The 27,634-nt window shown below is 41.8% G+C and overlaps 1 protein-coding gene and 1 long non-coding RNA gene across 2 annotated transcripts in view; one reads left to right on the top strand and one right to left on the bottom strand.

Annotated features, from left to right (window-relative positions):
- LOC118158752 lies at positions 1-27,452 on the top strand. Its single transcript, XR_004746889.1, has 4 exons — positions 1-13; positions 2,364-2,369; positions 5,730-5,734; positions 26,660-27,452. It is a non-coding gene; the product is annotated as an uncharacterized LOC118158752 (long non-coding RNA).
- PRMT8 (protein arginine methyltransferase 8) overlaps positions 1-27,634 on the bottom strand; it is a 71,980-nt gene that overhangs the window by 15,514 nt on the left and 28,832 nt on the right. The window contains exons 2-6 of the mRNA XM_035313382.1: positions 19,965-20,150; positions 17,945-18,100; positions 8,156-8,219; positions 2,903-3,045; positions 2,431-2,518 (exon numbers count right to left, since the gene is read on the bottom strand). Coding sequence (XP_035169273.1) covers positions 2,431-2,518; positions 2,903-3,045; positions 8,156-8,219; positions 17,945-18,100; positions 19,965-20,150 — 637 coding nt within the window. The remainder of the gene's footprint in view (positions 1-2,430; positions 2,519-2,902; positions 3,046-8,155; positions 8,220-17,944; positions 18,101-19,964; positions 20,151-27,634) is intronic.

Here is a 27,634-nt window from a genome sequence, read left to right on the forward strand (position 1 = left end):
AGATAGAGAACTGGTAATGACAGATGTGGAGAAGGCACAGGTACTTGACAACTTCTTTGCCTCAGTCTTAACTAGTGGTCAGGCTTCCCACATCTCTCGAGTCCATGAACTGCTAGGCGGGAGCTGGGGGAGCAGAGTGCCTCCCACTGTAAGCGAAGAGGAAGTTCGGGACCTCCTGACGCAACTTAACAACTACAAGTCTATGGGCCCTGAAGACATGCAGTTCAAGAAGTCCAAGGTTCTGCACCTGGATCAGAGCAATCCCAGACAGTAGTATAGACTGGGAGAAGCACTCATTGAGAGCAGCCCAGTGGAGAAAGACTTGGGGTGTTCTGGTGGGTGAAAGGCTCAATGTGAGCCAGCAGTGCATGCTTGCAGCCCAGAAAGCCAACTGCATCCTGGGCTGCATCAAGAGGTTTGACCAGCAGATAGATGGAGGCGATTGTCCCCCTCTGTTCTGCCCTTGTGAGGCCCCACTTGGAGTGCTGCATGCAGGTTTGGGGCCCCCAGCACAAGAAAGATGTGGACCTGTTAGAGCAAGTCCAGAGGAGGTCTACAAAGATGATCAGAGGACTGGAGCACCTCTCCTATGAAGAAAGGATGAGAGAGCTGGGGATATTCAGTCTGGAGTAGAAAGGGCTCCAGGGAGACCTCATTGCAGCCTTTCTGTACTTAAAGGGGTCTTACAAAAAAAGATGGAGAAGGACTCTTTATTCAGGTAGATAATGATAGGACAAGGGGAATGGTCTTAAACTAAAAGAGGATAGATTTAGCCCAGACATGAGGAGGAAATTCTTCACTGTAAGGGTGGTGAAGCAGTGGAACAGCTTGCAAAGGGAAGCTGTGGATGCCCCATTCCTGGGGGTGTTCAAGGTCAGGCTGGATGAAGCCTTGGCCAACCTGATCTACTGGGGGTTGGAGTTAGATGATCTTTAAGGTCCCTTCCAACTTGAGCCATTCTATGATTCTATTATGACGGAATAGATCCAGAACTTGAGAGAGCTAGGGGAGAACAAATTGAACCTGAGCCCAGTGTATGGCACTATAGTGATAAAAGTGAACCACATACTGAGGAGATATGAGACATTTCCATGAAAAATGGGTTTTCTTAGCCTGGCGCAGTGAAGTGTAATGGAGGGATCTAATTGCTCTCTGCTACCATAGAAAGACAGAAAAAAATCAAATTCATTTCAGGTAAAGAGGAATAATAAAGTTTCAGCAAGGAAAATTCTGACTAGACATTCACAATGTTTGCTCCTGAATGTGCTTCAGCATTAGCACAAGTGCCCAGAGAAATTATGGAAGAAGCCTTATCACTGGATTCCGCAGGAAATCTTCAGAGTGACCTGACTTAACTTTGAAATTTGGTGTGCTTTGAGCAGAAGGCTGGACGAGATGACTTCTACAGGTCAATTAAAGCATGAGTTATTCAACGAAACTTAAAGGGAAAAGAAAAGAAAAGAAAAGATAAAAGAAAGGAAAAGAAAGGAAAAGAAAAGAAAGGAAAAGAAAACAAAAACAAAAACAAAAGAAAATCAAAACCACCACCACCACCAACAACAAACACATTTTAAATGTAAATGAAATGTCAATTTTATGCATTTGTGAATTAAAAGCAAAAAACTTTGTAATTTCTTTTCACATCAAAGTGAATGGAATACTCTGACCCTTATTTTTTATTTTAAAATTCTCACATATTGTGTTTTAAAAAGCATTACATGTTTTTCTCTTCTTGACAAGCTTATTATTGAGATATAATTTATTCTAAGGTTATTTCTTAACCTTTACAATTCAATTGCATCTTATTAATTGTTCTGTTGTTCTTGTTTTAAATACAACAAAATTCAGCACCTGAATGGCAAGAATTCTCTTTTTGATAGTGTTCACTACCAAAGGGGTGATAGTTTTAAACTAAATGATGGTAGATTTACCTCCATCCCTGGAGGTATTCAAGGTCAGGCTGGATGGGGCCTTGGCCAGCCTGATCCAGAGGGAGGTGTCGCTGCCCATGGCCTGGGCAGTAGGAATTAGATGATCTTTAAGGTCCCTTCCAACACAAATCATTCTATGACTAATTTTAATGGCAGTTATATGGGATGATATATTTACTAAAACAACAACAAAACTAAACCTCCTAAAATACACATCTTAAAATACATGTAGAGGTATCAGTATAACTCTAAATAAGGTCTACATCATTTATTCACATATCTTCCCTTTGTGCACTTTAAGTTACTGAAAGTTTCCGAAATTTATCACAAGGCTAGAGTTTTCTTAGTTTTTATGTTTATATTGGGATTCTGGCCCGGTTAGTATGATTTCTTGGCTTTTGCAAAACTTTGTCATTGAACAGATTAAATCAGGCCACTGTAAGTCAAATATTTCAGTGAAATAACAGTAGGAAGTGTTTATTGTTAAGCATGTACTCACAGTGAATTTTGAAGTCCTTGTACTGTCTGTCTTCAATTGCTACCACGTACAAAGCAGCTCGGTCTGGAAACATTAGCCCTCCTGGTTTCTGTTGATGAATTGTGGGGAAATGGATCTCGTAATCTATTCACCTGACAAAGACATCACATTTTGAACTGCACATACGAAAAACAGACAAGCACCCCTTGCATGCCTTTACTGTTTTCCTTCAGATTGTCACATCAGCTTTAATCTCAGCAATTCTTGCAGCCTGTGGCAATGTCATTAGATAGTGTCTATATGAATTACATCAGCAGTCAATCAAAACCTCTTTTACTGAGATTCCCTTTGTTAATCTCTTTGTTAAAACCTAGGAAATTGCATTTGGAGGTGTAACTGTCTCTTGTTATGGGGACAGTAGCAGAGGAAGGCTTGTAGTCAGAAAATAAGTGCTGATTGTTCCAGAAAGGAGCATAACATGCAAAGCACCTACCAGCCACTTGTCTCGTGCGAAGATGACTGTGTTTAACATTGACTCATAGAAAAGACAGTAACCCATCCACTCGCTGATGATGATGTCTACTTTATCCACAGGTAATTCAACTTCTTCCACTTTACCTTTAAATATTGTGATTACTGAAAAAAGAATCCAAAGAAATATGTTTCACATAATAAAACACCTGACTTTCTTGCTGGTGAATGACAGGTTGACCTTTTCAAAATCATTCTCTTCTTGAGTGCCTGTAGATTAGGGGTGACCTCATGTCACTCAAAGGACTTAAACACTAAAGTTCTCTGCAGTAAGTACAATAAACACAAGTTTTAGCATCAGTTTAAGAGGAAAAAAAAAAAGCCTATAGACAAAAAACAACAGAAAAACGAGGCCTTACCTGGTTTACCTGCATGATCTCATTTTACATGCCCTATGGAATTTAGTAGATTTCTGGATTACTAATTATGTAATGCAAAAAATCCACCTAGAATCCTTTAAACATTCGTGTAGAGTTACACATTCGTGATCTCATTGTTGAGGTATTAGAGATTTATGGAACTAGAACGTAATTCTCATCTGCTTTTCAAATGTTATACTGGCTTCGTAATGAGAGAACTGAGGCTTATTGCATGAATTCTGGGGGCTGACTCAACTGAGAAAAGTCAAATTCAGCCTGACAGTATGCAAACAAGAAAACTTATACAAACATGTTTGTGTAATTAAAAATGTTTTTCCATCCTCTGTGCTTCATTATTTTATCTTTTAAAACATACTGGTGTTCTCAGTCTGAATCTTCTCTCTAGTTTAGACATGCATGGCTTTCCACAGTTACGGGACTTCTAGAAAACATTGCTGTCAGATATCCTGTCAACATATGAGTTTCAAGGAATTCAAAAGGCTTGAGAGAAGTTTGATGTAACATAATATCAGATCCTCAGAGACAATATACAACACAGTTCATTAAATTAATGGCAATACTGTAAACTACTTACATTAGAGTGGGGATGTTGCAAAAGTAGATCGACAGTCTATTAACAGAACTAGTTTATAATAGTAGATATTTCACTTAAAGGAAAATCAAATACCAGTCTACATGTAGTTCATGTATAACAAATCATTTCTTGATAGGATCACTACACAATTCACCAATCATTCTTGAAATTTTTGGATATATTTCAAAATATTTTCAAATTTATTCCAAATTCTCTAGAAAAAAAAATAATTTTCAGCTTGTGTTCATCTGCTATTTATGTTGTTTGTTGCAGTGGACAAAGTCTCATGGTGTTGTATTCTTCCTTCACAAAGTAACTGATGTGCTTTAAATCCAGAAACAAAAATGTGAAGTGAAAATTTTACTTTCACTTACTATTGGACAGAATGACGGTATAACTCTTAATAACTGATATTTTTTATTGATGGCAATTTTTATTGCTGAAAGTGCTCAACATTCAATTTGAGATACATGAATATACTTTCATTTAGCTAGAAGTAGGTTAGCTGTTTGACTGTGGGAGTGTGGGCCGAGTGATTTTTAGAACATAGCTGAGGAAAAAATTAGGTTTCATTTTGCCAAAATACATGCAGTATTAGTATTACTCTAACCATATGTGGCTACTTTATTTGCAAACAAACTTTTAATCCAAAATAGCCCTCTAAGAAGTTGGGAAGTTCTGATTCAGACTGGTAACACAAAGTATCAGCTGATGAGAGAACTCTTTTTTTTCTGTTCTTTTTCAGACTGGAAAAGAACACAGTTCTCATTTCCATTCTCTAAACTCCTTGCTTTTGCAATTAGTAGTTCAATAGTTCATCTGTTGTATTGGAGACTCTTTATAAAGTTCAGCCATTCTCTTTAGTTCTTTTTTCTCCCGAAAGAATTATTCTGGAGTTAATTTTAGCACTGTTAACAGCTGCCAGTGTGACACACCTGCAGACTTTGAAGCCATCTGTTCATACCTAGAACAGCCACTGTGTGAGCAGAAGCAAGACCAGTTCCTTCCACCTCCCTTTACTTCAATGAATCACCACATGTGGGAACAAACTGTGCTGTCCCCAGCTGTTTTGCATCTGTTCTGGGAACAGCAGTTTTTTTCTTGTTTCAGCCCCTTTTGCTGATTCTGCATTTTTTATCAACAATTAGGTGGAAAAAAGGAAAAATTGCCATGAGCAATAATATCCTTTGGTCAGTACCTGCTAACATTAACATGAATGTGGATGTGTGTCAGTGTAAAAATGTATAAATCAGCCAGTGTCCTGCCACAGGAAAGTAGTCTATGCTTTTTATTCACACTTTCAAGGACTTGCTGCTGTTTAAATAAGGAAGAATGCCTGGAAAAAGTATGGACAAAGAAGCAGAGATAATGCCACGTGAAACCTCTGGAGCACACTGGACCCTTCTTGGAACCAATTAAACTCACTAAACCAGAGAGATGAATCTGACAATGGAGCCGTCTACTAGGTGACAATGCCAGCACAATGTAAGCCACAAGTAAGCGTAGGACAGAAAGGAGAGTAGGGGATGGAGGACTTCTTCCTTTAAGCATAGGTGAGCTGAGGTGTTTCTCATTTCATTATAGCCTTACAACTTTGGACTGTATAGAAACAGTTACATCAGCAAAGAGAGATTCAGCTGTTTTATAATAGTTTCTGACTGACTGACAACACTGATTCTTGGGATCAGTCTATCCATACTATAGAAAATCAAATATTTTGTAAGGGAGAATTACAGAGTCACAGATCATATTAGGTCTGGATCTATCACTACATTTCAGATGTGTCTGCTTCTGAATTGGAACATTGTCCATTCATGCTTTTCCCACAAAGGAAGTTTATGTTGGTCATCTGTTCTTCAGAAATAAAACTAAAAATATATTTGACCCTGAAGTCAGAATTAAATAACTGAAGTGATCTGAAAAGTCAATTGTACCATAGGTTAGATTTTCTAAAATTCCATTTCTTTTCATAATGGATTTACCCTAAGGTCCTGCTCCAAGCATCAAGAAACTTTTTTTTTTTTTTTTTTTTTAAAGCTCATGTTTGACTATATGCACAATTCTTGTAGAGAATCAGCAAAAAAAGAATGTTTTATGAATATATATGTTTATGTGCACATTGAGATCAATTCTTTCTAGACTGACAATTTTGTCTGAATTGTTAACAATTCAAAACTGTCATGGTCAATTTCTACATTATGTGTTCTGTTACTATGTCCCTTCATGTGCAATTCCTGGTGCTGGAAATCTAAACTAACACAAAATAATTATGGCATGTTGGTTTATGTGGCAAGGGTTTGATAGAAAGGGGACTACAAAGGTGGCCTCTGTGAAAAGAGTCCAGAAGCTGCCCCATGTTAGATAAGAGCCAGTTCCAGCCAGCTCCAAAAGGGACCTGCTGGTGGCCAGAGCCGAGCCAATGAGAGCCACTGGTTATACATACCTCTGTGAGAGCAGATTTACGAAGGGGAAAAAGCTGCTGCAGGACAGCAGCTGGGAGAGTGAGAAATAACCCTGCAGACACCAAGGTCAGTGCAGAAGGAGATGGAGGAGGTGCTCCAGGTGACAGAGCAGAAGTTCCCGTGGCCTGTGGAGAGGCCCACTGTGAAGCAGGCTGTCTCCCTGCAGCCCATGGACAACCATGGCAGAGCAGATTTCCATGCAGCAGTCCATGTGTGGAGCAGCCCATGGTGGAGCAGGTGGATTAGGTCTGAAGGAGTCTGCAGCCCATGGACAGCCCCTGCAGCAGCAGACTCCTGGCTGGAACTTATGCCTATGGAGAGAAGCCCATGCAGGAGCAGGTGATCTGGTGGGAGCTGCTGCCCATGGGCAACCCATGCTGGAGCAGCCTGCTCCTGAAAGACTGCACCCCATACTATGGACTTATATTGGAGCAGTTCTTGAAGAGCTGCTCTTTGTGGGAAGCCCATGCAGGATCAGTTTAGGAAGGACTGCATCCTGTGGAAGGGACCCCATGCTGGAGCAAAGGCAAAGAGTGACCATGAAGGAGCGGTGGAGGCAAAGCATTAGGGACAGATTGCAGCCTCCATTCCAGTCCCCAGCTGGAATCTGCTCTGCACTACAGGTGCAGACTAATCAAGCTGAGATTTGACATTTTTTCAGTGCCTTCTGCCTATTGTGGAGGAGAGCATTTTCCAGACCTTTGCATCCTTCTTTTTGTGAGCCAGCTGTTACATACACTGTCTGCCTTATTATGTACCATGTCACTGCAATTTTTTTTTCCCCACACCATTTGAATACACATGATTTATGAGAAACTCTCTTCCCAAACAGCTACTTGTTAGTCAGAAACTGGCAGTGACAGCAGTAAAAATTAGGGCAGATCTAAAACAGAACAGGAAACTAGTCCTGAACAAGCACTTGCACAGAACCAGCATGTACACAGATAAGAGGAGAGGAAAATGATACAGCCAAGCTAGTTGTGACCTGCTTTGCTCTGAAGAAAAGACAAACTTCTCTAAAAAAATCCTTTAAACAAGAACTGTGTCACAACCTCAGTTAAAAAAGTCAGATTTCTTCAAGTTCTTACAAAGAGATCTTGTGTGTTCTGATTTGGAGAACTGAAGATATGAAATAGAGCTGGTTGGAGATTTTTTTTTGTTCAGTGTTTTCAGTAGATTGGGGGATATTTTAATATTTTTTAAAAATTGAAATATTTACACATATCTGGGAATTTCAACAGATTCCTTTCAAGAAAGAAAAAATTTCAATGATACCATTAATGTGAGAAATTATCATTTTGATTTGTTTGTGTATTTCAATGATTTTTTTTAAAAATATCTGTTTTTTAAGTCATAAGTAACTCTGATAAATCTGTATTGATTTGGAATACTTATTGTTCATAACATAATTTAAATTTCAGTTTATGAAAGTGCATGTGTGTATGCATCTTGATTCCATTTATGAGATACGGTGGAATTGAAATGACAGAATTCGTTTGAAAAGGGAATTCTAATGCTTGTTCAGCTCTAGTATGCAATCTTCTGGCTGCTTTGCTAAATCAAACAGCTGGTAAGTCCCACTTACATCTGTTGTCTGTGAGTCTAGAAGTGTAGAAGTAACTCCTCCTATGAGGATTTGTTATAGTGCCTAGAATGAGTTTGTTTTCTTTTGTATTTATATAAATACATAATACAAAACTACCATTTATAAATTAAGCATACAACATAAATAAAACAGAAAAAGTGAAAAACATTATCTCTTCTTTCTCCTAAAAATATTATTTTTATATGTTCCTTACTGTTGTCCAAGTGGTTGGCCTTGATAATTTTTTCTGAGTAGTCAGATATACTTGAACATTCAATCTAGAAAAGAAAGAAGAAAAGCAAGAGAAAAAGTAATTGTGTTACAGATATCAGATATATCAATAGAATCAAAATCTACTGAAGGCAGCATAGCCTGTACAGAGTGTGCAACTACCGATAACGAGTAAATCATGTGTGTGCATACTGTGTGTGCAGTATCATGATCAATTATACCTTAATATTTAAACAAAAGCTTGTGTATGAGTTAAATTGACTCACATAGAAAGGACTGTTTTTAAAACTTGAAATGTGGAAAAAAAGAGTTCCTAACTACAAGATTATATAATTTATAAATCACATTGTTTAATTTATTCCCACTACGTCACAATATTATCCCCCCTTCAAAATCTGCTTAATCAATTAGCATGGTCATCTATTTCCTCATATATTTGAAAACAAAATACATTCAAACTTTGTGGATAGTGTTAAAAAACAAACCATGACAATAATGGTCTGTTTCAAAAAGAACTTATTCCAACCATGAAAATCTGTATTTGTCAAAGCATGCTATCCAAAATATGCTATCAGAAATTTTACACAGAAGAAATTATGGGAATTATTGTATTTACAAAGCCATCCAGATCTACATCTTTTCTTATGACCAATTCTGTGCTTTTAGCAGGAAAGGAATTACAAATTACCTCCTAGTTATATATTTGCCCTTAAATTTGAGCTCTAGCAAAAGAGCCCATTTTTGCAAAGACTTTTGATATCTTAGAATCTTTGAGAAATGTTGCATTCCTTGAATCTCTCTTTTTTTTTTTTTTTTTTTTTTTTTTTTTTTTGTGCTCTTTTGGTTCAAAATTGCTGGTAGTTGCCTAATCAATTCCTAATTTAGCTCTTTCAAATTTGACCTAAAACTATTAATAACACTTTGTATAATCTTTGTCTATCATTTCCCTATGGCAATGTCAAATAGAATTCTGTTATCTCACGGAAGTGTTTTTTATGCCCTGGGATTTTCACTCATCCTCTAAAAGTCAAACTGTGCTTGACCTCTTTGCTGGCACTCATGAATGGCATGACAGCAAATGGAAGAACACACAAATCTCCTATTTTTTTTATATAACCCAGGAAACAGATAGTCATAATATCAATCCTTGTCCCCATGGGAACATGATCATTATTTTTGCTTAGTTTGCTTGTGGATGTAAACCACTCCTTAAGCTGTCTGACTCAATAGGCTGAACATAAACTAAAGTTGGCATATAGAAGGGACCATCAGAGGGCCAGTCCAGGAAGAAGTCTGTCAGGAAGGGAAGAAACCCCTTCGGGAGAACTCTGTCCTTTTCCTACCTCCATCTTCTTCTTCCCATACAGTAAACTATATGTTAAATGAAGAGTGTAGCCACCTCCTCCAGCTGCTCCAGCCCAAGATCACTCCTGCCTGCTGTCTGGGGGCCTAGGGACTCTGCCCAGACTGAGGCATGTGGCTGCTGCTTTCTCCTTGCAGGTTCAACCTGAGCACATTAGCAAAGCTGAGTACATACCCCAGAGACACAAAGCCTTGCAGACAGAGACAGGTCATGGCCATGACTCATCTCACAGGCTGCCCCTGCCAAGTGCCACCTTCAACAATACTTACACATGGTACTGACACAAAGCATAGACAGCCAAGTCCCCTTCCTTCTCTTTGGCTGTTAGAACAGAATTTCATTGCTGGAGGCACACACACAAGCCCACACTACTCACTAGTTAGTCCAGCTTAAAGTTTGATAGTGAATACACACAAAGCGCACATACACCAGGTCTGGGTAAGATACAAACTTTCAACCCCCTGCCCAGTAGCAGGCTTCAGGCACAAGGGCTGTGACCACTGTTCCACCTGCCATTGTGGAGCCCTACACTCACTTTGCTCATGTTCCAGTAGTTGGTCTTGGGAACAGTCAATGCCCCTGCTCCAAGGGTTGGGAGTAAAAGACCCCCACTTACTCCTGTAGCTGGTGCTAGGACCCTGCTTGCTCTGTTACTGAGGCCCCTGCACCTGGTCCAGCAGCTGGCACCACCAGCCAGCAGTGCTTGTTCCCCCCAATCTGACTCCAGTAGCAGGCACCAATCATCATTAACACAGACACAAAGGTCTTGCCTGTAGCTGGCACATAGTTCTTGCAGCAAACATACACACAGAAGAGACAGTGAATATTCAGAGAGAGTTAAGAAAAGATTTAATGAGAAAATATAAGGACAGGCTGCAGTGATCAGGTGCAGGGCTGACACAAACAAATATACTGATGAATTCTGTTTTACCTATGACTTGTCCTTATATACTCTTTTCTACCTATCCCCCTTCTTTGTCCCTTTGGCTTCACCTTCCTCTGCACACCTCAAGTGGTTTGCAGAGCTCTGCAGTTTCCTGCTCCGCTCCCAGTCTGGCCCTTTCCTGGTTCCTGCTTTTTTTTTTTATCAATTGCAAAATGTAGGTTGATCTTCCTGGAAGTGGTGCCTGGACATTGATAGCTCATCAGCTAGTGTGAAGGGGAGCTTTGTTTATTGTCATTATCTCCATTTTGCTTTGCCAGGTCTGTGACTCAGCAATTTTTGTTATTGTTCCCCCTTCTTTTTCGTATTATTATCCTGCTTTAGAGGTCCTTGGTCCGAAACTTTGTTTGCATCAACATTCCCACATTTGGTCTCTTTCTTTATCAATCAGTACTACTGACCAGGTTTGTTTCTGGTTGTTTTCTCCCAGCTTATAAATCCTCAAACAGATAACCCTGCTGGAATAAATATTCTCACATGCCCTCATCAATTAATGTGACTGATCAGACTTTGCTCCACCCACTGCTTCCCTTTCTTATTAACCATAATTACATCAGAAAAGGCCCTTGACCAGCCCCTTGAAGGAACAGATTCTCCTTCTACATACCCTTACACTGTATAGACTAAAAGCTTTGTCCATGCCTACTGCCACTATAACGTACTCACTTTTCCTATCTGTGTTCACATCTGTTCATTGACCATTCTTCTGGATTTGTTTTTGGATGATTCTTAAAAAACACATGGGCATATATGGCTTTGGGGTTGGCTTTCCAAACTTGCAAGAGAAAAGGTTGCAAAGGAATCAAAACTTCAATTTCATCAGTGGTTGCAAGATTCAGAAAATTAGCATAATTCCCAAAGAAGCAAAATCATCCCCCCGCCCCACCCCAAAAAAAGGTCAAAAAACAAGGCTCAAATCCTCCAGGAAGGCAGATACATTTCAGAAAATAAACTTGTTTTAGGATGGTCAAAGATGTTAATCTGTATTTTGACTTGGGTTTATACTGTAGTACTTTTTTTTTTTTTTTTTTTTTTTAAGGATCTCAGAATAAGAAGATACTTAATTCTGTAGGTGAAAAAATAGGTAAACAGTTCAGCTTTTTCAACTTTTTCCCCAGTTCTTTTTCAACTCAATGATCTTCTTGTCTGTCGAATTTTACAGAGCGTTTGGATTTTATGAATGCTGTGTGTTCCAATAAAACATCTGTTTCTACAACTGTGTCTAGTTCATTGTGTGTATATTCACTCCTACTTTCAGTTTGTTTTTCAGACATCAGTATAATGCTGTGACTATCTCCTCCTACTGAATCTTCTTCTGGTACAGTTACCACATCCCCAGATTTATTTTTCTCCTGGTTTGTGTCCTCACCACCACCTTTTTATCTAAATCAGGTAACGTCCACTGTGTGCCTTTGTTTCATGTATCGGTTTAACTCTTTATTACCAATACTGTGTTGTTTGTCTGAAAGTAACATAGAATTTGGATAGTTCTACTGCAGTGATTGGTCTGAATTTTGTGTTACTAAATGCAGAAGATGAGCTAGGGTTTCAAGGGATAATTGAACATAATTTTTCATCCATCACTCTCCATTCCCAAGCATGAACAGACATGCCAATCATATCTCTACGTGTCCTACAACAGCTCCCCAGTTAGATGCAGGTTCTGCTTTTATCATAGAATCATAGAATCATTCACAATGGACAGGACCTCTAGGATCATCTAGTCCAACCTTTAACTTAGTACTAAAGTCCATGCACCACTAAACCATGCTACTAAATTCTAAATCTACACATTTCTTGAAGACCTCCTGGGATGGTGACTCAACCACCCTGGGCAGGGTGGTATGGATGATACTGTTGTGGCTGTCTATTACAGGCCACCAGACCAGGATGAGGAAGTTGACGAGGCCTTCTACAGGCAGCTGATGGCAGCCTCGCAATCACAGGCCCTGGTTATTGCGGGAGATTTTAACTGCCCTGATATTTGCTCAAAGGCCTACTCAGCCAGCCAGCCATAGCCCAGGAGGTTCCCTCAGTGTATTGACGATAACTTCAGGATGCAAATGGTGGAAGTGCCAACTAGGAGAGGAGTGCTGCTGGATCTTGTCTTCACTAACAAGGAGGGGCTGGTTGAAGCAGTGAAGGTTGAGGGCAGCCTTGGTTGCAGTGACCATGGGATGGTGGAGTTTAGGATCTCATGTGGCAGGAACAGAGTACCAAGCAGAATTCCAACCCTGGACTTCAGTAGGTCTGACTTTGGCCTTTTCAAGCATTTGCTAGGGGAAATCCCATGGGACAAGGTACTTGAAGGAAAAGCAGCCCAAGATAGCTGGTTAGCGTTCAAGGACTGCTTCTTCCGAGCTCAAGAACAGGGCATCCCAACAGGTAGGAAGTCAGGAAAGAGAGCCAGGAGACATGCATGGTTAAACAGGGAACTGCTGGACAAACTCAAGTGGAAGAGGGGAGTCTACAGATCATGGAAGGAGGGGCTGGCCACTTGGGAGGAATATAAGACTGTTGTCAGAGGATGTAAGGAGCCAGCTAGGAAAGCTAAGGACTCAGAATTAAACCTTGCAAGAGGGGTCAAGGACAACATAAAGGGCTTTTCCAAATACACTGCAGATAAAACTGACATTAGAGGCAATGTAGGCCCACTTATAAATGAGATGGGTGCCCTGGTGACAGAAGATACTGAGAAGACAAAGTTATTGAATGCCTTCTTTGTCTCAGTCTATACAGCTGGAGGCTGTCCTGAGGAGCCCTGTACCCCTGAGACCCCAGAGAAAGTCAGGATAAAGGAGTTTGCCTTAGTTGATGAGGACTGGGTTAAGGACCAGTTAAGCAATCTGGACATCCATAAATCCATGGATCCTGATGGGATGCACACATGGGTGCTGAGGTTGCTGGCGGAAGTCATTGGTAGGCCACTCTCCATCATCTTTGGTAAGTTGTGGGGAAAAGCAGAGGTGCCTGAAGAATGGAGGAAAGCAAATATCTCTCTGGTCTTCAAAAAGGGCAAGAAGGAAGACCCAGGTAACTATAGACCAGTCAGCCTCACCTCCATCCCTGGAAAGGTGATGGAACAACTTATCCTTGGTGCTGTTTCCAGGCATATCAAGGATAAAAGGGTCATTACGGGCAGTCAAGATTGCTTCACCAGGGGGAAGTCATGCTTAACCAACCCAATAGCCTTTTATGAAGACATAACCAGGTGGATAGATGATGGTAAAGCAGTGGATGTGGTATACCTTGATTACAATAAAGCCTTTGACACCATCTCCCACAGCATTCTCACAGCTAAACTGAGGAAGTGTGGTCTGGATGATCGGGTAGTGAGGTGGACCGTGAATTGGCTGAAGGAAAGAAACCAGAGAGTTGTGATCAATGGAATCGAGTCTAGTTGGAGGCCTGTATCTAGTGGAGTCCCTCAAGGGTCGGTACTGGGACCAGTACTATTCACAGAATCACAGAATCACAGAATTGTAGGGGCTGAAAGGGACCTCAAAAGATCATCGGGTCCAACCCCCCTGCAAAGCAGGTTCCTCAGAGCAGGCTGCCCAGGTAGGCGTCCAGATGGGCCTTGAATATCTCCGGAGAAGGAGACTCCACAACCTCCCCAGGCAGCTTGTTCCAGTGCTCCATCACCCTTACTGGGAAGAAGTTCTTTTGCATGTCGGTGTGGAACTTCCTGTGCTCTATCTTGTGGCCATTACCCCTTGTCCTGTCCCCACAAACCACTGAGAAGAGGTTAGCTACATCCTTCTGTCTCCCACACCTCAGGTATTTATACACATTGGTGAGATCCCCTCTCAGTCTTCTTTACTCAAGGCTGAACAGAGCCAGGTCTCTCAGCCTTTCCTCATAGGGGAGATGCTCCAGGCCCCTAACATCTTTGTGGCCCTCTGCTGGACTCTTTCCAGGGGATCCCTGTCTTTTTTGTACTGAGGAGCCCAGAACTGAATACAGTACTCCAGGTGAGGCCTGACCAGGGCAGAGTAGAGGGGGAGGATCACCTCCCTTGCTGATCACACTCCTTTTAATGCACCCCAGGATCCCCTTGGCCCTCTTGGCCAGCAGGGCACACTGCTGGCTCATGGTCAACCTGTCGTCCACCAGGACCCCCAGGTCCTTCTCCTCAGAGCTCCTCTCCAGCAGGTCATCCCCCAGCCTGTACTGATACGTGCAGTTGTTCCTTCCCAAGTGCAGGACTCTACACTTGCTCTTATTAAACCTCATTTGGTTTCTTCCTGCCCATCTCTCCAGCCTGTCCAGGTATTGCTGAATGGCAGCACAACCTTCTGGCAGCACAGCCACTCCTCCCAGCTTTGTGTCGTCAGTGTACTTGCTGAGGGTGAATACTATTCCCTCATCAAGGTTGTTGATGAAGATGTTGAACAGGACCGGACCCAGCACCGACCCCTGGGGAACACCACTAGTCAGGTCTCCAGCCAGACTCTGCTCCGCCAGTCACCACCTTCTGAGCTCAGCCAGTCAGCCAGTTCTCAACGCACCTTACTGTCCACTCCTCTACCCAACACTTACTCAGCTTTGCTAGCAGGATGTAATGGGAGACAGTATCAAAAGCCTTGCTAAAGTCAAGGTAGATGATATCTACTGCTCTCCCCTCATATACTCAACTGGTCATGCCATCATAGAAGGCAACGAGGTTGGTCGAGCACGACTTCCCCTTGGTGAATCCATGCTGACTACTCCTCATAACATTCTTCTCTTCCAATTGCTTGGAGATGGCATCCAATACTATTCAATATATTCATCAATGACCTGGTTGAGAGAATAGAGTGCACTGTCAGCAAGTTTGCAGATGACACAAAAATGGGAGGAGTGGCTGACACACAGGAAGGCTGTGCTGCCATCCAGTGAGACCTAGACAGGTTGGAGAGTTGGGCGTGGAAATATTTAATGAAATATAATGAGGGCAATTATAGAGTCTTGCATCTGGGGAAGAACAACTCCAGGTAATATAAACTGGGGACTGCCCTGTTGGAGAGCACTGAAGGAAAAGGAACCTACGAGTCCTGCATGAGCCAGTACTGTGCCCTTGTGGCCAAGAAGGCCAATGGCATCCTGGGATGTATTAGAAGGGGTGTGGTTAGTAGGTTGAGAGAAGTTCTCCTCCCCCTCTACTCTGCCCTGGTGAGACTGCATCTGGAAAATTTTGTCCAGTTCTGGGCCCCTCAGATCAAGAAGGACAGGGAACTGCTTGAGAGAGTCCAGCACAGAGCCACAAGGATGATTAATGGAGTGGCGCATCTCCCTTACAAGGAAAGGCTGAGGGAGCTGGGTCTCTAGCTTGGAGAAGAGGAGACTGAAGGGTGACCTTATTAATGTTTATAAATATGTAAAAGGTGAGTGTCAAGAGGATGGAGCCAGGCTCTTCTTGGTGACATCCAATGATAGGACAAGGGACAATGGGAGCAAGCTGGAACATAGGAGGTTCTGCTTCAATATGAGAAAAAACTTTTTTTATGGTGAGGGTGACAGAACACTGGAACAGATTGCCTGGGGGGGAGGTTGTGGAGTCTCCCTCTCTGGAGACTTTCAAAACCCACCTGGACGTGTTCCTGTGTGATGTGATTTAGGTGTTCCTGCTCTGGCAGGGGGATTGGACTAGATGATATTTCAAGTTCCCTTCCAATCCCTAACATTTTGTGATTCTGTGATTCTGTGGGCTTCCTATTCCAATGCTGCACAACCCTTTCAGTAAAGAATTTTCTCCTAATATCCAACCTAAACCTCCCGTCACAACTTGAAGCCATTTCCCTTGTCTTGTCACTTGGTGCTTGGGAGAAGAGCCTGATCCCCACCTTACTACAACCTCCTTTAAGGTAGTTGTAAAGTACAACAAGGTCTCCCCTGAGCCTTCAAGCTAAACAACCCCAGCTCCCTCAGCTGCTCCTCGTAAGACTTGTTTTCAAGACCCTTCACCAGCTTAGTTGCCAGTATCTTCCCATGATGGGTGTGGGAAAGCATGAAGGAAAGAACTGAGGGGGCTGGTTCTGTTTAGTTTGTAGAAGTCAAAGCCTAAGAGGAAATCCAATAGCTATCTTAAGCTATCCCAAAAGGAATTGCAGAGAAAAAAAAAAAAAAAAAGTCAAACTCTTTTCAGAATTGCACAGTAACAGGACAAAAGACTGTAGTCATAGCCTGAAGCAATGGAAATTTCCCCTGATTGTAGCATTGAAACTGTTGCTTAGAGAGAATTTAGTCTCCATCCTTGGAGGTTCTCAAAACTGAGCTGCACGAGGACTTGAGCAACCTGATCGAGCTTTAAACTCTGAGCATGAGTTTGGATTAGAGGCTTCCAGAGGTCTTCCAGGCTAAATCTTTCTGAGTGAGTGATTCTATACTTCACAGCTCCTGGAGACCCTGAGATGATTTTAGCAGTTGGCTGAGTGGCAAAGTTCCAACAGTGAGTGAGAACAGATAAGAAGAACCAGACAGGACAATGGATGAATTTGAACCTTAAGAAGGAAAAGAGAGAGGAAAGGACTGGTTTCAGTGTCATGGTAGCCAGAAAACCAACACTCTGCATTTGTCAACAGTTCCCCTAACATGCTATTTGAAAAACTAACTGTAGAGAAGAAATCGAAACATCTCAGCTCTGTGTAGTAATTCCTGTCAAATATTTGCTTTTTAATAAGAACACTCACAGTTTCCAGTTTTCAATTTGCTAAAAGGATCATAGAGTTAATTTTGAATTTGAATGAGATTGCCACTTCCTTATCTTTGAAATATCTGTTTTTCCAGCACAAATACAAGTCTGCTGCCTGATAGGTGACAGGGTTTATGGTGAGGTAGCTCATGTGACAAGAATGCTGAAACTCTTAGGCTGTCGCAGAGAAGTTTCCCACCTAAATGAATTCCTTGAATGCTAAATTTTCCTGTGTTTCTAGCTTCAGTGTTGAACAGTCCATGTTCATGGCTGACACTCGTGTGCCTCTGAGATTTATAAATGCCTGAGGTAGAGCCTGAACTGTAAGGAAATCCAAAGCAAACAACGACAATAACAACAAACCCATGAAAAAGTATTTACTTTTCTTTTACTGGGTGAATTCTCTACCAGTGAGTTGGCTCACTCTAGAATTAGAGGGAGGAAGACCATATGGCCAGGGATCTGGGAGACAGCCAGGAGGAAATGTGGATATGTACCAGAACACCAAAGACCCTCCCCTCTCCTCTAGACCCCCTTTTCCACCAAAAAGCAGGCAGTATGCCTTGATTTGGAAAGGGTGCCCTACTGCACGTCATAGAAAGCTTCAGACCTCCACTGAAGGCACTGTAACTCAAGTCATACAAAAGCTTGGAGGGAATAATTTCAAACCAAGATAAGTAAGTAAAGTAAATCAATGTAAATCTTTTTTTTTTTTTTTTTTTTTTTTTTTTTTTTTTTTTCCCCAAGGCAAAATATGCAAACAAACCCAAAACATGATGGAAAGTCTTCTTACCCCATATACTTTCTTGGCTCCTGCCTTTGCAGCAAACATGGAGAGGATTCCTGTGCCACTTCCAACATCAAGGACAATCTTATCTTTAAAAACATGCTTATTGTGATACATTGAGTTTCTATAGGTTAATGTACGTACTTCATCCTTTAACATTTCCTGTGGTGAAGAAAAAAAAACACACACAAAACAAAAAAGCATTGTCTTATTATTTGAAGTGCTTATATGTATTCAACATTACTAATGAATTTATTTCCTTCTTGTACTTCAAGCATTATTAACAACCTGAAGAGTTTTTCAAGTACTTTGGGATGCACACATCAAAGCAACTGTAAAAGGCAAGCTACTTAGAAGTGAATTGTTAAGAATAAGCATGACCCCTTCATACAATTTTATTTCTCTAAATATTACTTCACTATTACAGATAGACAATTGGAAATCGGAACTTAATCTGACCAAAGCACTGCTTTGGGCATAGACAGAAGCCATGCAGAAATGCAAACTTCTTTCTCCTAAATCATGAACAACCTAGAGCCTCAGCCTATAGACTTCTGAGGTTCCTCTTTGAACACAAGAGAAATAATTCCTTAAAGAATTTTAAAAAGGCAATCTTGGCAGCCTTGCAGAAAGCGACATAGTTAGTCCACAGTTGAGCTTGGAAATCATGTGCTCTATTTGGCAATCTCCTTCTGTTCTTTTGTTCACTCATTCATAGGACCAACTTTGAGAAGATATTTGTGTATAACCTGGACCACTATTTCACTATGTTAAGGTATCATTGTTAGGAGCTGATTTTTACTTTGTTGATTACAGCAATACATGAATTTCATTCAACTGACAACTTGCTCTCAACTGTGTATATATCAATCAATCTATATCAATGAAAACCACTCAAATTTCCCCTCCCTTTAGTACATTTAGGGGGTTCAGGCTCTTGTACCTTGGAGAAGACCTAGTCAGTCTCTTTCTCCCATCATTGATGTTGCAAAGTCTGCCAGCCTCCTCTAGCAACTACTTTACTTGTTGATGCAGATCAGTGCAGACCAGAGCAGAACTCCTGCAGGCAAAGAGGCCATTTTCCACCTCCCAGGCCTCAGCAAGAGGCACTCTGTGAAACCTACAGAGCTGTATCTTTCCATCAGGAACTCAGTCTGAGTTGAGGTCTCCCATGTATCTTTTTAGTAGTTCTCTTTAGTCTCCTTCCCGCACAACTGTTCCTCTGTCTTCTTCCATATCTGAATACCATATTTTTGAATATCTGAATGGTACACTGACAAGATGTAATTGGCAGACATAAACCTGTTTATATAAAAGCTCCAGAAGCAATTACTAGAGTAGTGGAAAAATGTGGTTTGTGAAAAGTGCCACTGCTTTCACATTGTTGGCCTTTTTGCTGCCCTGTGTTTAAGATCCCATACTCTTGGGTCATGCAAATGTATGATGTTATTAACATCTTTAGAGTGGGTCCACAGACAACTTTTTCTAGTAAATATGGTCCCCTGTGTACAGTGAATTCTTTCCAGGAATGGATTTTCTGGATGATATTGAGCTATATGTTCCCATTAGTGCAGCTTGTGCATTCAAGTAACATGCCAGGAGTCAAAAAACTACTTGGCTTCCTTTGTCAGTTGAGTAACATTTCTGCTAGCATGTGCTCAAATATGCAAGAGAACAAAAAACTAACTTAACAGTGAGGTAGTTTCCATGTGTGATTGGGTTAGTTTGCAGTCCTCACCAATGCACTAAACTGTACTCAGATGAAGATCAACAGTGTACAGATAGCTAATATAAGTGCTGTGGCGAATTCATGTATGTAAGGATTTAAGTGGGACAGAGGTTTTTAATACAGATCTCTGGAGAAGTGGATGATATCTTTGGTACTTGACCAGATAATCCAGTGTTCTGAGGAAAGGCAGAATATAATCATTAGGAAGTGTGAGGGGGATAAATAACTCATACATCACAGAAAACTTTTATTTATTTTTTATTCTGCAATAGTTACTGAGATAAAAATAAATATTACCTCATGAATTCCAAAGTGAGCATAGGAATCAAAATAATAATCCCTGGATGTCATCTCTTCTGGATTGAGGAGTTTTGCCATCTTGCCTCGGCCCGGGCAGCTTGGTTGCAATGGGACATGTATGACAGATTGAACTGGCTTCGGAACAACAGTAGGCTGTGGAGGCTGGGATGGGACAGGGCAAACCTAGGAGAATACAGAGTATTGTTAAGAGGCATCATTAAAAAATAACCTTTCTCTCTGTGACTAGCATAGTAATATTGTAAAGAGCTAAGAGGTAGTAACACCAAAGACACCTGGGTTATCGTAAGTGAAATCTGGGAAAATAGCTGCTAACTATTGCTGTCCCTTTAACTTATTTGCTCTGTCTTAGGAAATTTCCTTAATGGCTTTTTCCTTTATGTCCCTCTGCAGATACTGTCATCAGTGCAAAGTAATTGGAAAACATTGGTGTTGGCTTAAGTGGGTGACTCCAAACATACACTGACTAGCATTAACATTGACACATGGCAGTTAAGAGCTAAGTTTTCTGCTTTAGTAACAAATTTCTCTGTCAAACTGCCACAGCTCTGTAAGAGGCAAGTTGTAATAACTTAATAGTTCTCCTGCAAATAAGGGCTGACAATCAAAGGATTTTGAACACCGTGTTGCCAATATGAAAGACATGATCCATAATAGGTTAATTGTCAGGTGATGTATCTGGCTGTGTTGCAGGTAGGCCTGAGAAAGCTCACAATACCTGAAAGTCCCTTACACTATCTGAAAATCTGTTAGCATGTTCAGTAAGCAGTGTTAAGCTGTGTGGAATATGTTATTGTATTGGGTCAGTATTGGATGGAGTTAACTTTCCCCACAGTAGCCCACATAGTGCTGTGCTTTTCACTTGTAGCTAGAACAGAACTGATACTGTACCAATGTTTTGGCTATTGCTTAATAATGGTGGCACAGCATCAAGGCTGCCTCTCCAATTCCAGTAGGCTCAGGGTGGGCAAGAGGTGATGAGGGGACATAGTAAGGACAGCTGACCTAAATTGACTAAAGGGATATGCTATAGCTTTATGCTATGATGTTATGCTCAGCAATAAAAACTGAGGAAGAAAGAAGAGGAAATAGAGAAACTTTTTGTGAAATTTGTTGACTTCCTGAGCAACCACTGTTGAGGCCCTGCTTCCCAATGCATGGCTGAAGATCACTTGCTGATGGGAAGTAGAGAATATTTTTTTTTCCCTTTTGCTTCTGCGTGGCCTTTCTTTTTCTTCCATTTCATTAAACTGCTCCTTTTCTCAACGTGCAGGTTTTTCTTTTGTGCATTATTTTTTGTCCCCATGTTCTTCTGAGGAGGGGGAGTGAGAGAGCAGTGTGTTGGAATTTAGCTGCCCATCAGTTGTTAAACCCCAACAGTCACCTCTTAATTTAATTTACTGTTCTGGAGAGTCATGTGGTGCCAACACATCCTGGCCCACTGTGCTTAATTTTTTGGTATTGCACCTTTAGTAGCAAAATTTCAATAGAACTAGAATTCTTATAGTCCCTTGACTCAGATTTTACATCTGTAGCCTCTAAGACAGAATATAGAATGTTTCAGAAACAGTTTAAATGGAAAGAGATACAGACCGTGGTCTGACTATGAGTATATCTCCGTTTTTCATCCTTAACATGAAGCAAAATGCTGAAAACTGAGAAAGACTGAAGAAGACATTACACTGTCAGATGTGTGCTAAGTGACCTGCAAATTATGGATCAACAACTTTAGGTACTGAGAAGGTCAATACCACTTAAACTATGTCAACTCCTCTTCTACCTTCTTCTGATTTTCAAATTCAGTAATTTCCCAGTGGAGACAAGATGTGCCTCTCCTAAATACTTTTATAGACTTTGCCCTATATTCTATACTGTGACACTGCAAAACATTCCCTTGTACTCTCTATGTATAGCATCAATTAGCCTAGTTCAGTTTACTTCAATATAAAAAATTAAAATTTTCCCCAGATCATTTGAAGATTTAAATGTGTCACCTTTTGATGGTTTCTTTGGTCACTCTGGGAAAAAGGAATACAACTAGTTTATGTACCTTTAAAACTTTTTGTCCCAAATGATCCAGAAGTGCTTTATTTTCTAGTTCTGACTTTTTTGACTCTATCGCCTCATCCAGTTAACCTCTCATCCAGAATATCATTGTTCCCAACTGGTATTTGTATTTTTGTCCTGTCCAGTTCTGTCAAGGTATTGATTGTGATATTCAACTCTTCTAAATTCAATCCTGATAGTTTTAATTATATACTTGAGTTTACAATCTATCATTTTTCTCCACTGGTGCACACATTATTAAATCTTTGTAGTTAACTTGCCCTGCAGTCCTTTCTATATTGTTCCACTAGATAACAAGGATTTAAACTGTAGATGTTCAGCACTGCATTTTCACAGAATCACAGAATTGTAGGGGTTAGAAGGGACCTCAAGAGATCATCGGGTCTAACCACCCTGCCAAAGCAGGTTCCTCACAGCAGGTTGCACAGGTAGGTGTCCAGACAGGTCTTGAATATCTCCAGAGAAGGAGACTCCACAACCTCCCCGGGCAGCCAGTTCCAATGCTCTGTCACCCTCACTGTGAAGAATTTCTTTTGCATATCAGTGCGGAACTTCCTATGCTCCATTTTATGGCCATTGCCTTTTATCCTGTCCCCACAGACCACTGAGAAGAGGTTGGCCAAATCCCTTTGTCTCTCGCATTTAAGGTATTTGTAAACATTGCTAAGATCCCCCCCTCAGTCTTCTTTACTCAAGGCTGAACAGAGCCGGGTCTCTCAGCCTTTCCTCATAGGGGAGATGCTCCAGGCCCCTAACATCTTTGTGGCCCTCTGCTGGACTCTTTCCAGGGGATCCCTGTCTTTTTTGTACTGAGGAGCCCAGAACTGAATACAGTACTCCAGGTGAGGCCTGACCAGGGCAGAGTAGAGGGGGAGGATCACCTCCCTTGCTGATCACACTCCTTTTAATGCACCCCAGGATCCCCTTGGCCCTCTTGGCCAGCAGGGCACACTGCTGGCTCATGGTCAACCTGTCGTCCACCAGGACCCCCAGGTCCTTCTCCTCAGAGCTCCTCTCCAGCAGGTCATCCCCCAGCCTGTACTGATACATGCGGTTGTTCCTTCCCAGGTGCAGGACTCTACATTTGCTTCAGTTAAACCTCATCTGGTTTCCTCCTGCCCATCTCTCCAGCCTGTCCAGGTATTGCTGAATGGCAGCACAACCTTCTGGTGTGTCGGCCACTCCTCCCAGCTTTGTATAATTGGCGTACTTGCTGAGGGTGAATACTATTCCCTCATTAAGGTTGTCAATGAAGATGTTGAACAAAATTCTATTTTAATTTAATTGTAATTTAATTTCAAATTTAATTTAATTTTAATTTAATATGAAATGTAATATAATTTTAATTTAATATGAACTCTATGAGGTCTTACATTTTCCCCCAAATCTTGTCCTGCATCATTTTGAAAGCAAACAAAACATAAACTTAACATCCAGTGACCTCTCCATTGTCTTCCCCTCCTAGGTGAGAAGGCTTCTATACACACCACAGGCAATTGCACAAAAATTATCGACTAGAAAGGTAGGGGTAGCTACTGAGCACTAAGCATACCTACTGCTGATGTATGGGCTGGATGGGATGACAGTGAGTTGCTTTGAAAACTGGGCCCAGAGGGTAGTGGTCAGTGGCATGAAATCTAGTTGAGAACCAGTAACTAGTAGAGTACCCTAGGGATCAATACCAAGTCCAGTCCTGTTTAACATCTTAATTAATCGTCTGGATGACAGGGCAGAGAGCACCCTCAGGAAGTTTTCTGGTGACACAAAATGGGGGAGTATCAGATACACCAGAGGGTCACCCTGCCATCCAGAGGGATCTTGACAGGCTGGAGAAATGGGCTGACAGGAACTTAATGAAGCATGACTAGGAGAAGTGCTAAGTCCTGTGCCGAGGGAGGAACAACCCCAGGCACAAGTGCATGCTGAGGGATGCCTGGTTGGAAAGCATCCTGGCAGAAAAGGAACTGGTGGTCCTGGTGGACACAAAGTTGGACATGAGCCAGCAATGTGCCCTTGCTGTAAAGAAGGCCATTGGTATTCTGGGCTGCATTAGGCAAAGTATTTTCAGCAGGTCAGGAGGTAATCCTTCTCCTCTGTTCAGCACTGGTGAGGCCACAGCTGGAGTGCTGTAAACACTTCCAGGCACCCTAGTGCAAGAGAAACAAGGACATACATACACAGGAGAGTCCAACAAAGGCCACAAAGATGATTACAGCACTGAAATGTCTCTCCTCTGATGAAAGGTTGAGAGAGGGTGGGACTGGAAAGATTAAAGAAGATGCTCTGGAAGCATCTTCATGTAGATAAGTACCTGAAGGAAGGGTGCAAAGTGGACAGAGTCAGGCTCTTTTCAGTGGTGCTCAGTGACAGCACAAGAGGCAACAGACACAAACTGAAAGACAGCAGTTTCCCCCTGAACATCAGAAAACACTTTTTGACTGTGTGGGGTGCTGTGCACACGTTGCCCAGTGAGGTTGTGGAATGTCTCTCTTTAGAGATATCCAGAAGCCATCTAGATTTGGTCCTGCTAGAGCTGGAGGTATCAGACCAGAAGACCTCCAGGGGTCCCTTTCAATTTCAATCATTCTTTGATTCTTAGAAATGATTATCAGTTCTTTAAATGAAACCAAAGTGGTATTAGCATTTCTGTTGATGTCAAACCACAAGTTCAGATGTGGTTTGCTGTACAAAAGAAATATTTTTCTACAGGAAAAGAGACCGGTCTTGAAGGTGAATCTTCTGTCTGAGTCCCAATATCATCTGTTCTTGGCTGCATTACAGTTGTCTAGATAGGATCGTCAGAATAAGACTTACTCTGACTGAAGGTACAAAATGAAACTAAATTCAGCAATTCAGGCTAGGAAAGGTTTTCTAATTCATTTTGTTTCCAGTAAATGAATTGATAGTGTTACCTCATAGTCTGCAAGACAGCCAAATTCTTCAACAGCCAAAGACTGGTAAGATATCTTTTATTATGTAATTGATACAGTATTAGAACTTGAGAAAGCCTGTGAAGTTACTCCTCTTAACTATCTACCTCTCTGCAACAGACTGCATATCCCATGTAGCAAAAGAAGCAGAAGCTTATTAGGTCTGCTTCTCATCTTTCTTATTTTGTAGGCAAGCAGCCCATGGTAAAATGTGTTGATGGTTGTTGTGTGACAAAGTTAGACTGTCAATACCATTAGATCACACACTGTCAGTCCTGTGCTGTGGTTATCATGGTCTTATTCAGAAGAGGTAACAGAAAACTGGGAAGGGGTGGTGACCTGGCGAGTCAGCTACACTCTGTGTCACAGGCACCTTAAAACAGACGCATCATTTCTGCTTTACACATTTTAACAGAAAAAAGACCTTGCAAATTAAAATGATGCAATTTTTCCAGCATTTGTATTACATACTACAATAATAACTGTGTATATGTATTGGGTTTATATTGCAAGGCTTTTGTAGCGGGGGGCTGCAGGGTTGGCTTCAGTGAGAAGAATCCAGAAGCTGCCCCATCTTGGATAAGGGCTGGTTTCAGCCACTCCAAAGGGATCTGCTGCTGGCCAGAGCTGGGCCAATAAGCAATGCTGTTTACACCTCTGTGAGAGCAGATTTAAGAAAGGGGAACAAACCTGCTGCACAACAGCAGCTGGGAGAGAGAGAAGTAAGAAATATGGCCCTGCAGAAACCAAGGTCAGTGAAGAAAGAGGAGGAGGAGGTGCTCCAGGCACTGGAACTGACCTTCCCCTGTGCCCTGTGGAGAGAGCCATGGTGGAGCTGGCTGTCCCCCTCCAGCCCATGCCATATATTTGGAGCAGTTCTTGAAGACCTTCTGCCTGTGGGAAGCCCACACAGGATCATTTCAGGAAGAACTGTATCCTATGGGTGGGACCCCACATTGGAGCAGGGGAAGAGAGTGACCATGGAGGAATGGCCCCCATTCCATGTTCCCCTGCGGTACTAGGGGGGAGGAAATGGAAGAGAGTGAATGGGGGAAGGTGTTTTTATTTTGTTTTCTTTGTTTCTCACTTCTCTGGCTTGTAAGTAATAGGTAATAAAATCTCCCTATGCTGAGTCTGTCTTGCCCATGACAATAAATATTGAGTGATTTCCCTGTCCTTGTCTCAACCCTTGAGCCCTTTTCATCATATTTTCTCCCACTTTCCCTTTAAGGAAGGAGAGTGAGAGAGAGGTTGTGGTGGAAGACCTGAGTAAAACCATCACAGTGTGGCGATGTTCACGGTCAAGTCCATTCCTCAGTCATGAGCCCATCTATATATTGCATCTCCTCCTTGATGGTCTGAGGTGCCATGGGCCCAACAAGATATAAATAATTCACCCCTATGTTGCTAATTTAGATCCACCTAAGCCAATTCAATTCTAGCAGCCTGATCCACCTGCTGGTTGTTTTGATGTTCTTCAGTGACACAGCTCTCGGGTATGTGAGCATCTGTGTGATATACCTTTACAGCCAGGTTCTCTACCCAGGCATCAATCTCTTGCCCCAGTGCGGCAGCCCGGATAGGTTTGCCTCTGTGCTGCCAATTGCTCTGTTTCCACTGCTGTAATCAACTGCACAGGGCACTTGCCACCATCCATGAGTCAGCGTAGTGTTAAAGCATTCAGCAGTAACTAAAGCCAACTGGCTGGCCTTCACTTCTGCAAACTGGCTTAATTCACCTTCTCCTTCAGCAGTTTCTGCGCCTTTTTGTTTAGGGCTCCATACAGCAGCTTTCCATCTGATGCTTTCCTACAATACTACAGGACCCATCAGCAAAGAGGAGATATTGCTTGTCATTTTCTGGTAGTTTATTAGGCAGTGGGATCTCTTCATCAGACATCACCTCCTCTTCTGGTGATAGTCTGAAATCCCTGCCAGTCCATGATCACCTCCGAGATTTGTTTCTGTCTGGGGTGTCCTATCCAACCCTGTTGTGTTATCAGTGTGACCCACTTACTTCATGTAGCATCAGTTGCATGATGTGTAGAGGGAATCCTCCCTTTGGACATTCAGCTCAGCACAATTAATCGAGGTTCCAAGAGGAGCTGTGCATCACTACCAACTACTTCTGAAGCAGCTCAAACCCCTTCATATGCTGCTAGTATCTTTTTTTCAGTTGGAGTGCAGCAGGCCACAGATTATCTGTATCCCTGACTCCAGAATTCCAAAGGGGTGCTTTCTGCCAAAGGCTCTTGGTGGGGTGTTGCTCCCCCGCTGTGGTGTAAAGCAGTTTTTTTTTCACCTTGTCCTGTCCAGCCTTGCCCAAGGGCTACTGTACTTTGTTTAAAGGTTTCTCATTGCTTAGGGGCCCGTTTTAAATTGTTCTTCTGTGTCACTGGATCCAGGGCTTACCATCAAACTGTAATTTGTAATATATATTCTCAAATGTCTCCAATTTGTTAAATACATCCTCAAAATAACAACAACAAAACACAAAGAAAGTTTGTATTTCTTTTGTGCTAGTTGGTGGAGACGTAGCTGTTATCTTATTGGTCATAAATTCATAGTATGGTTTGGGTAGCAAGGCACCTTAAAGATCGTCTAGTTCCAACCCCCCAGCTGTGGGCAAGGACACCTGCCACTAAATCAGGTT

This window comes from Oxyura jamaicensis, chromosome 1 (genome assembly GCF_011077185.1).
Source record: "Oxyura jamaicensis isolate SHBP4307 breed ruddy duck chromosome 1, BPBGC_Ojam_1.0, whole genome shotgun sequence".
Classification (NCBI taxonomy): domain Eukaryota; kingdom Metazoa; phylum Chordata; class Aves; order Anseriformes; family Anatidae; genus Oxyura; species Oxyura jamaicensis.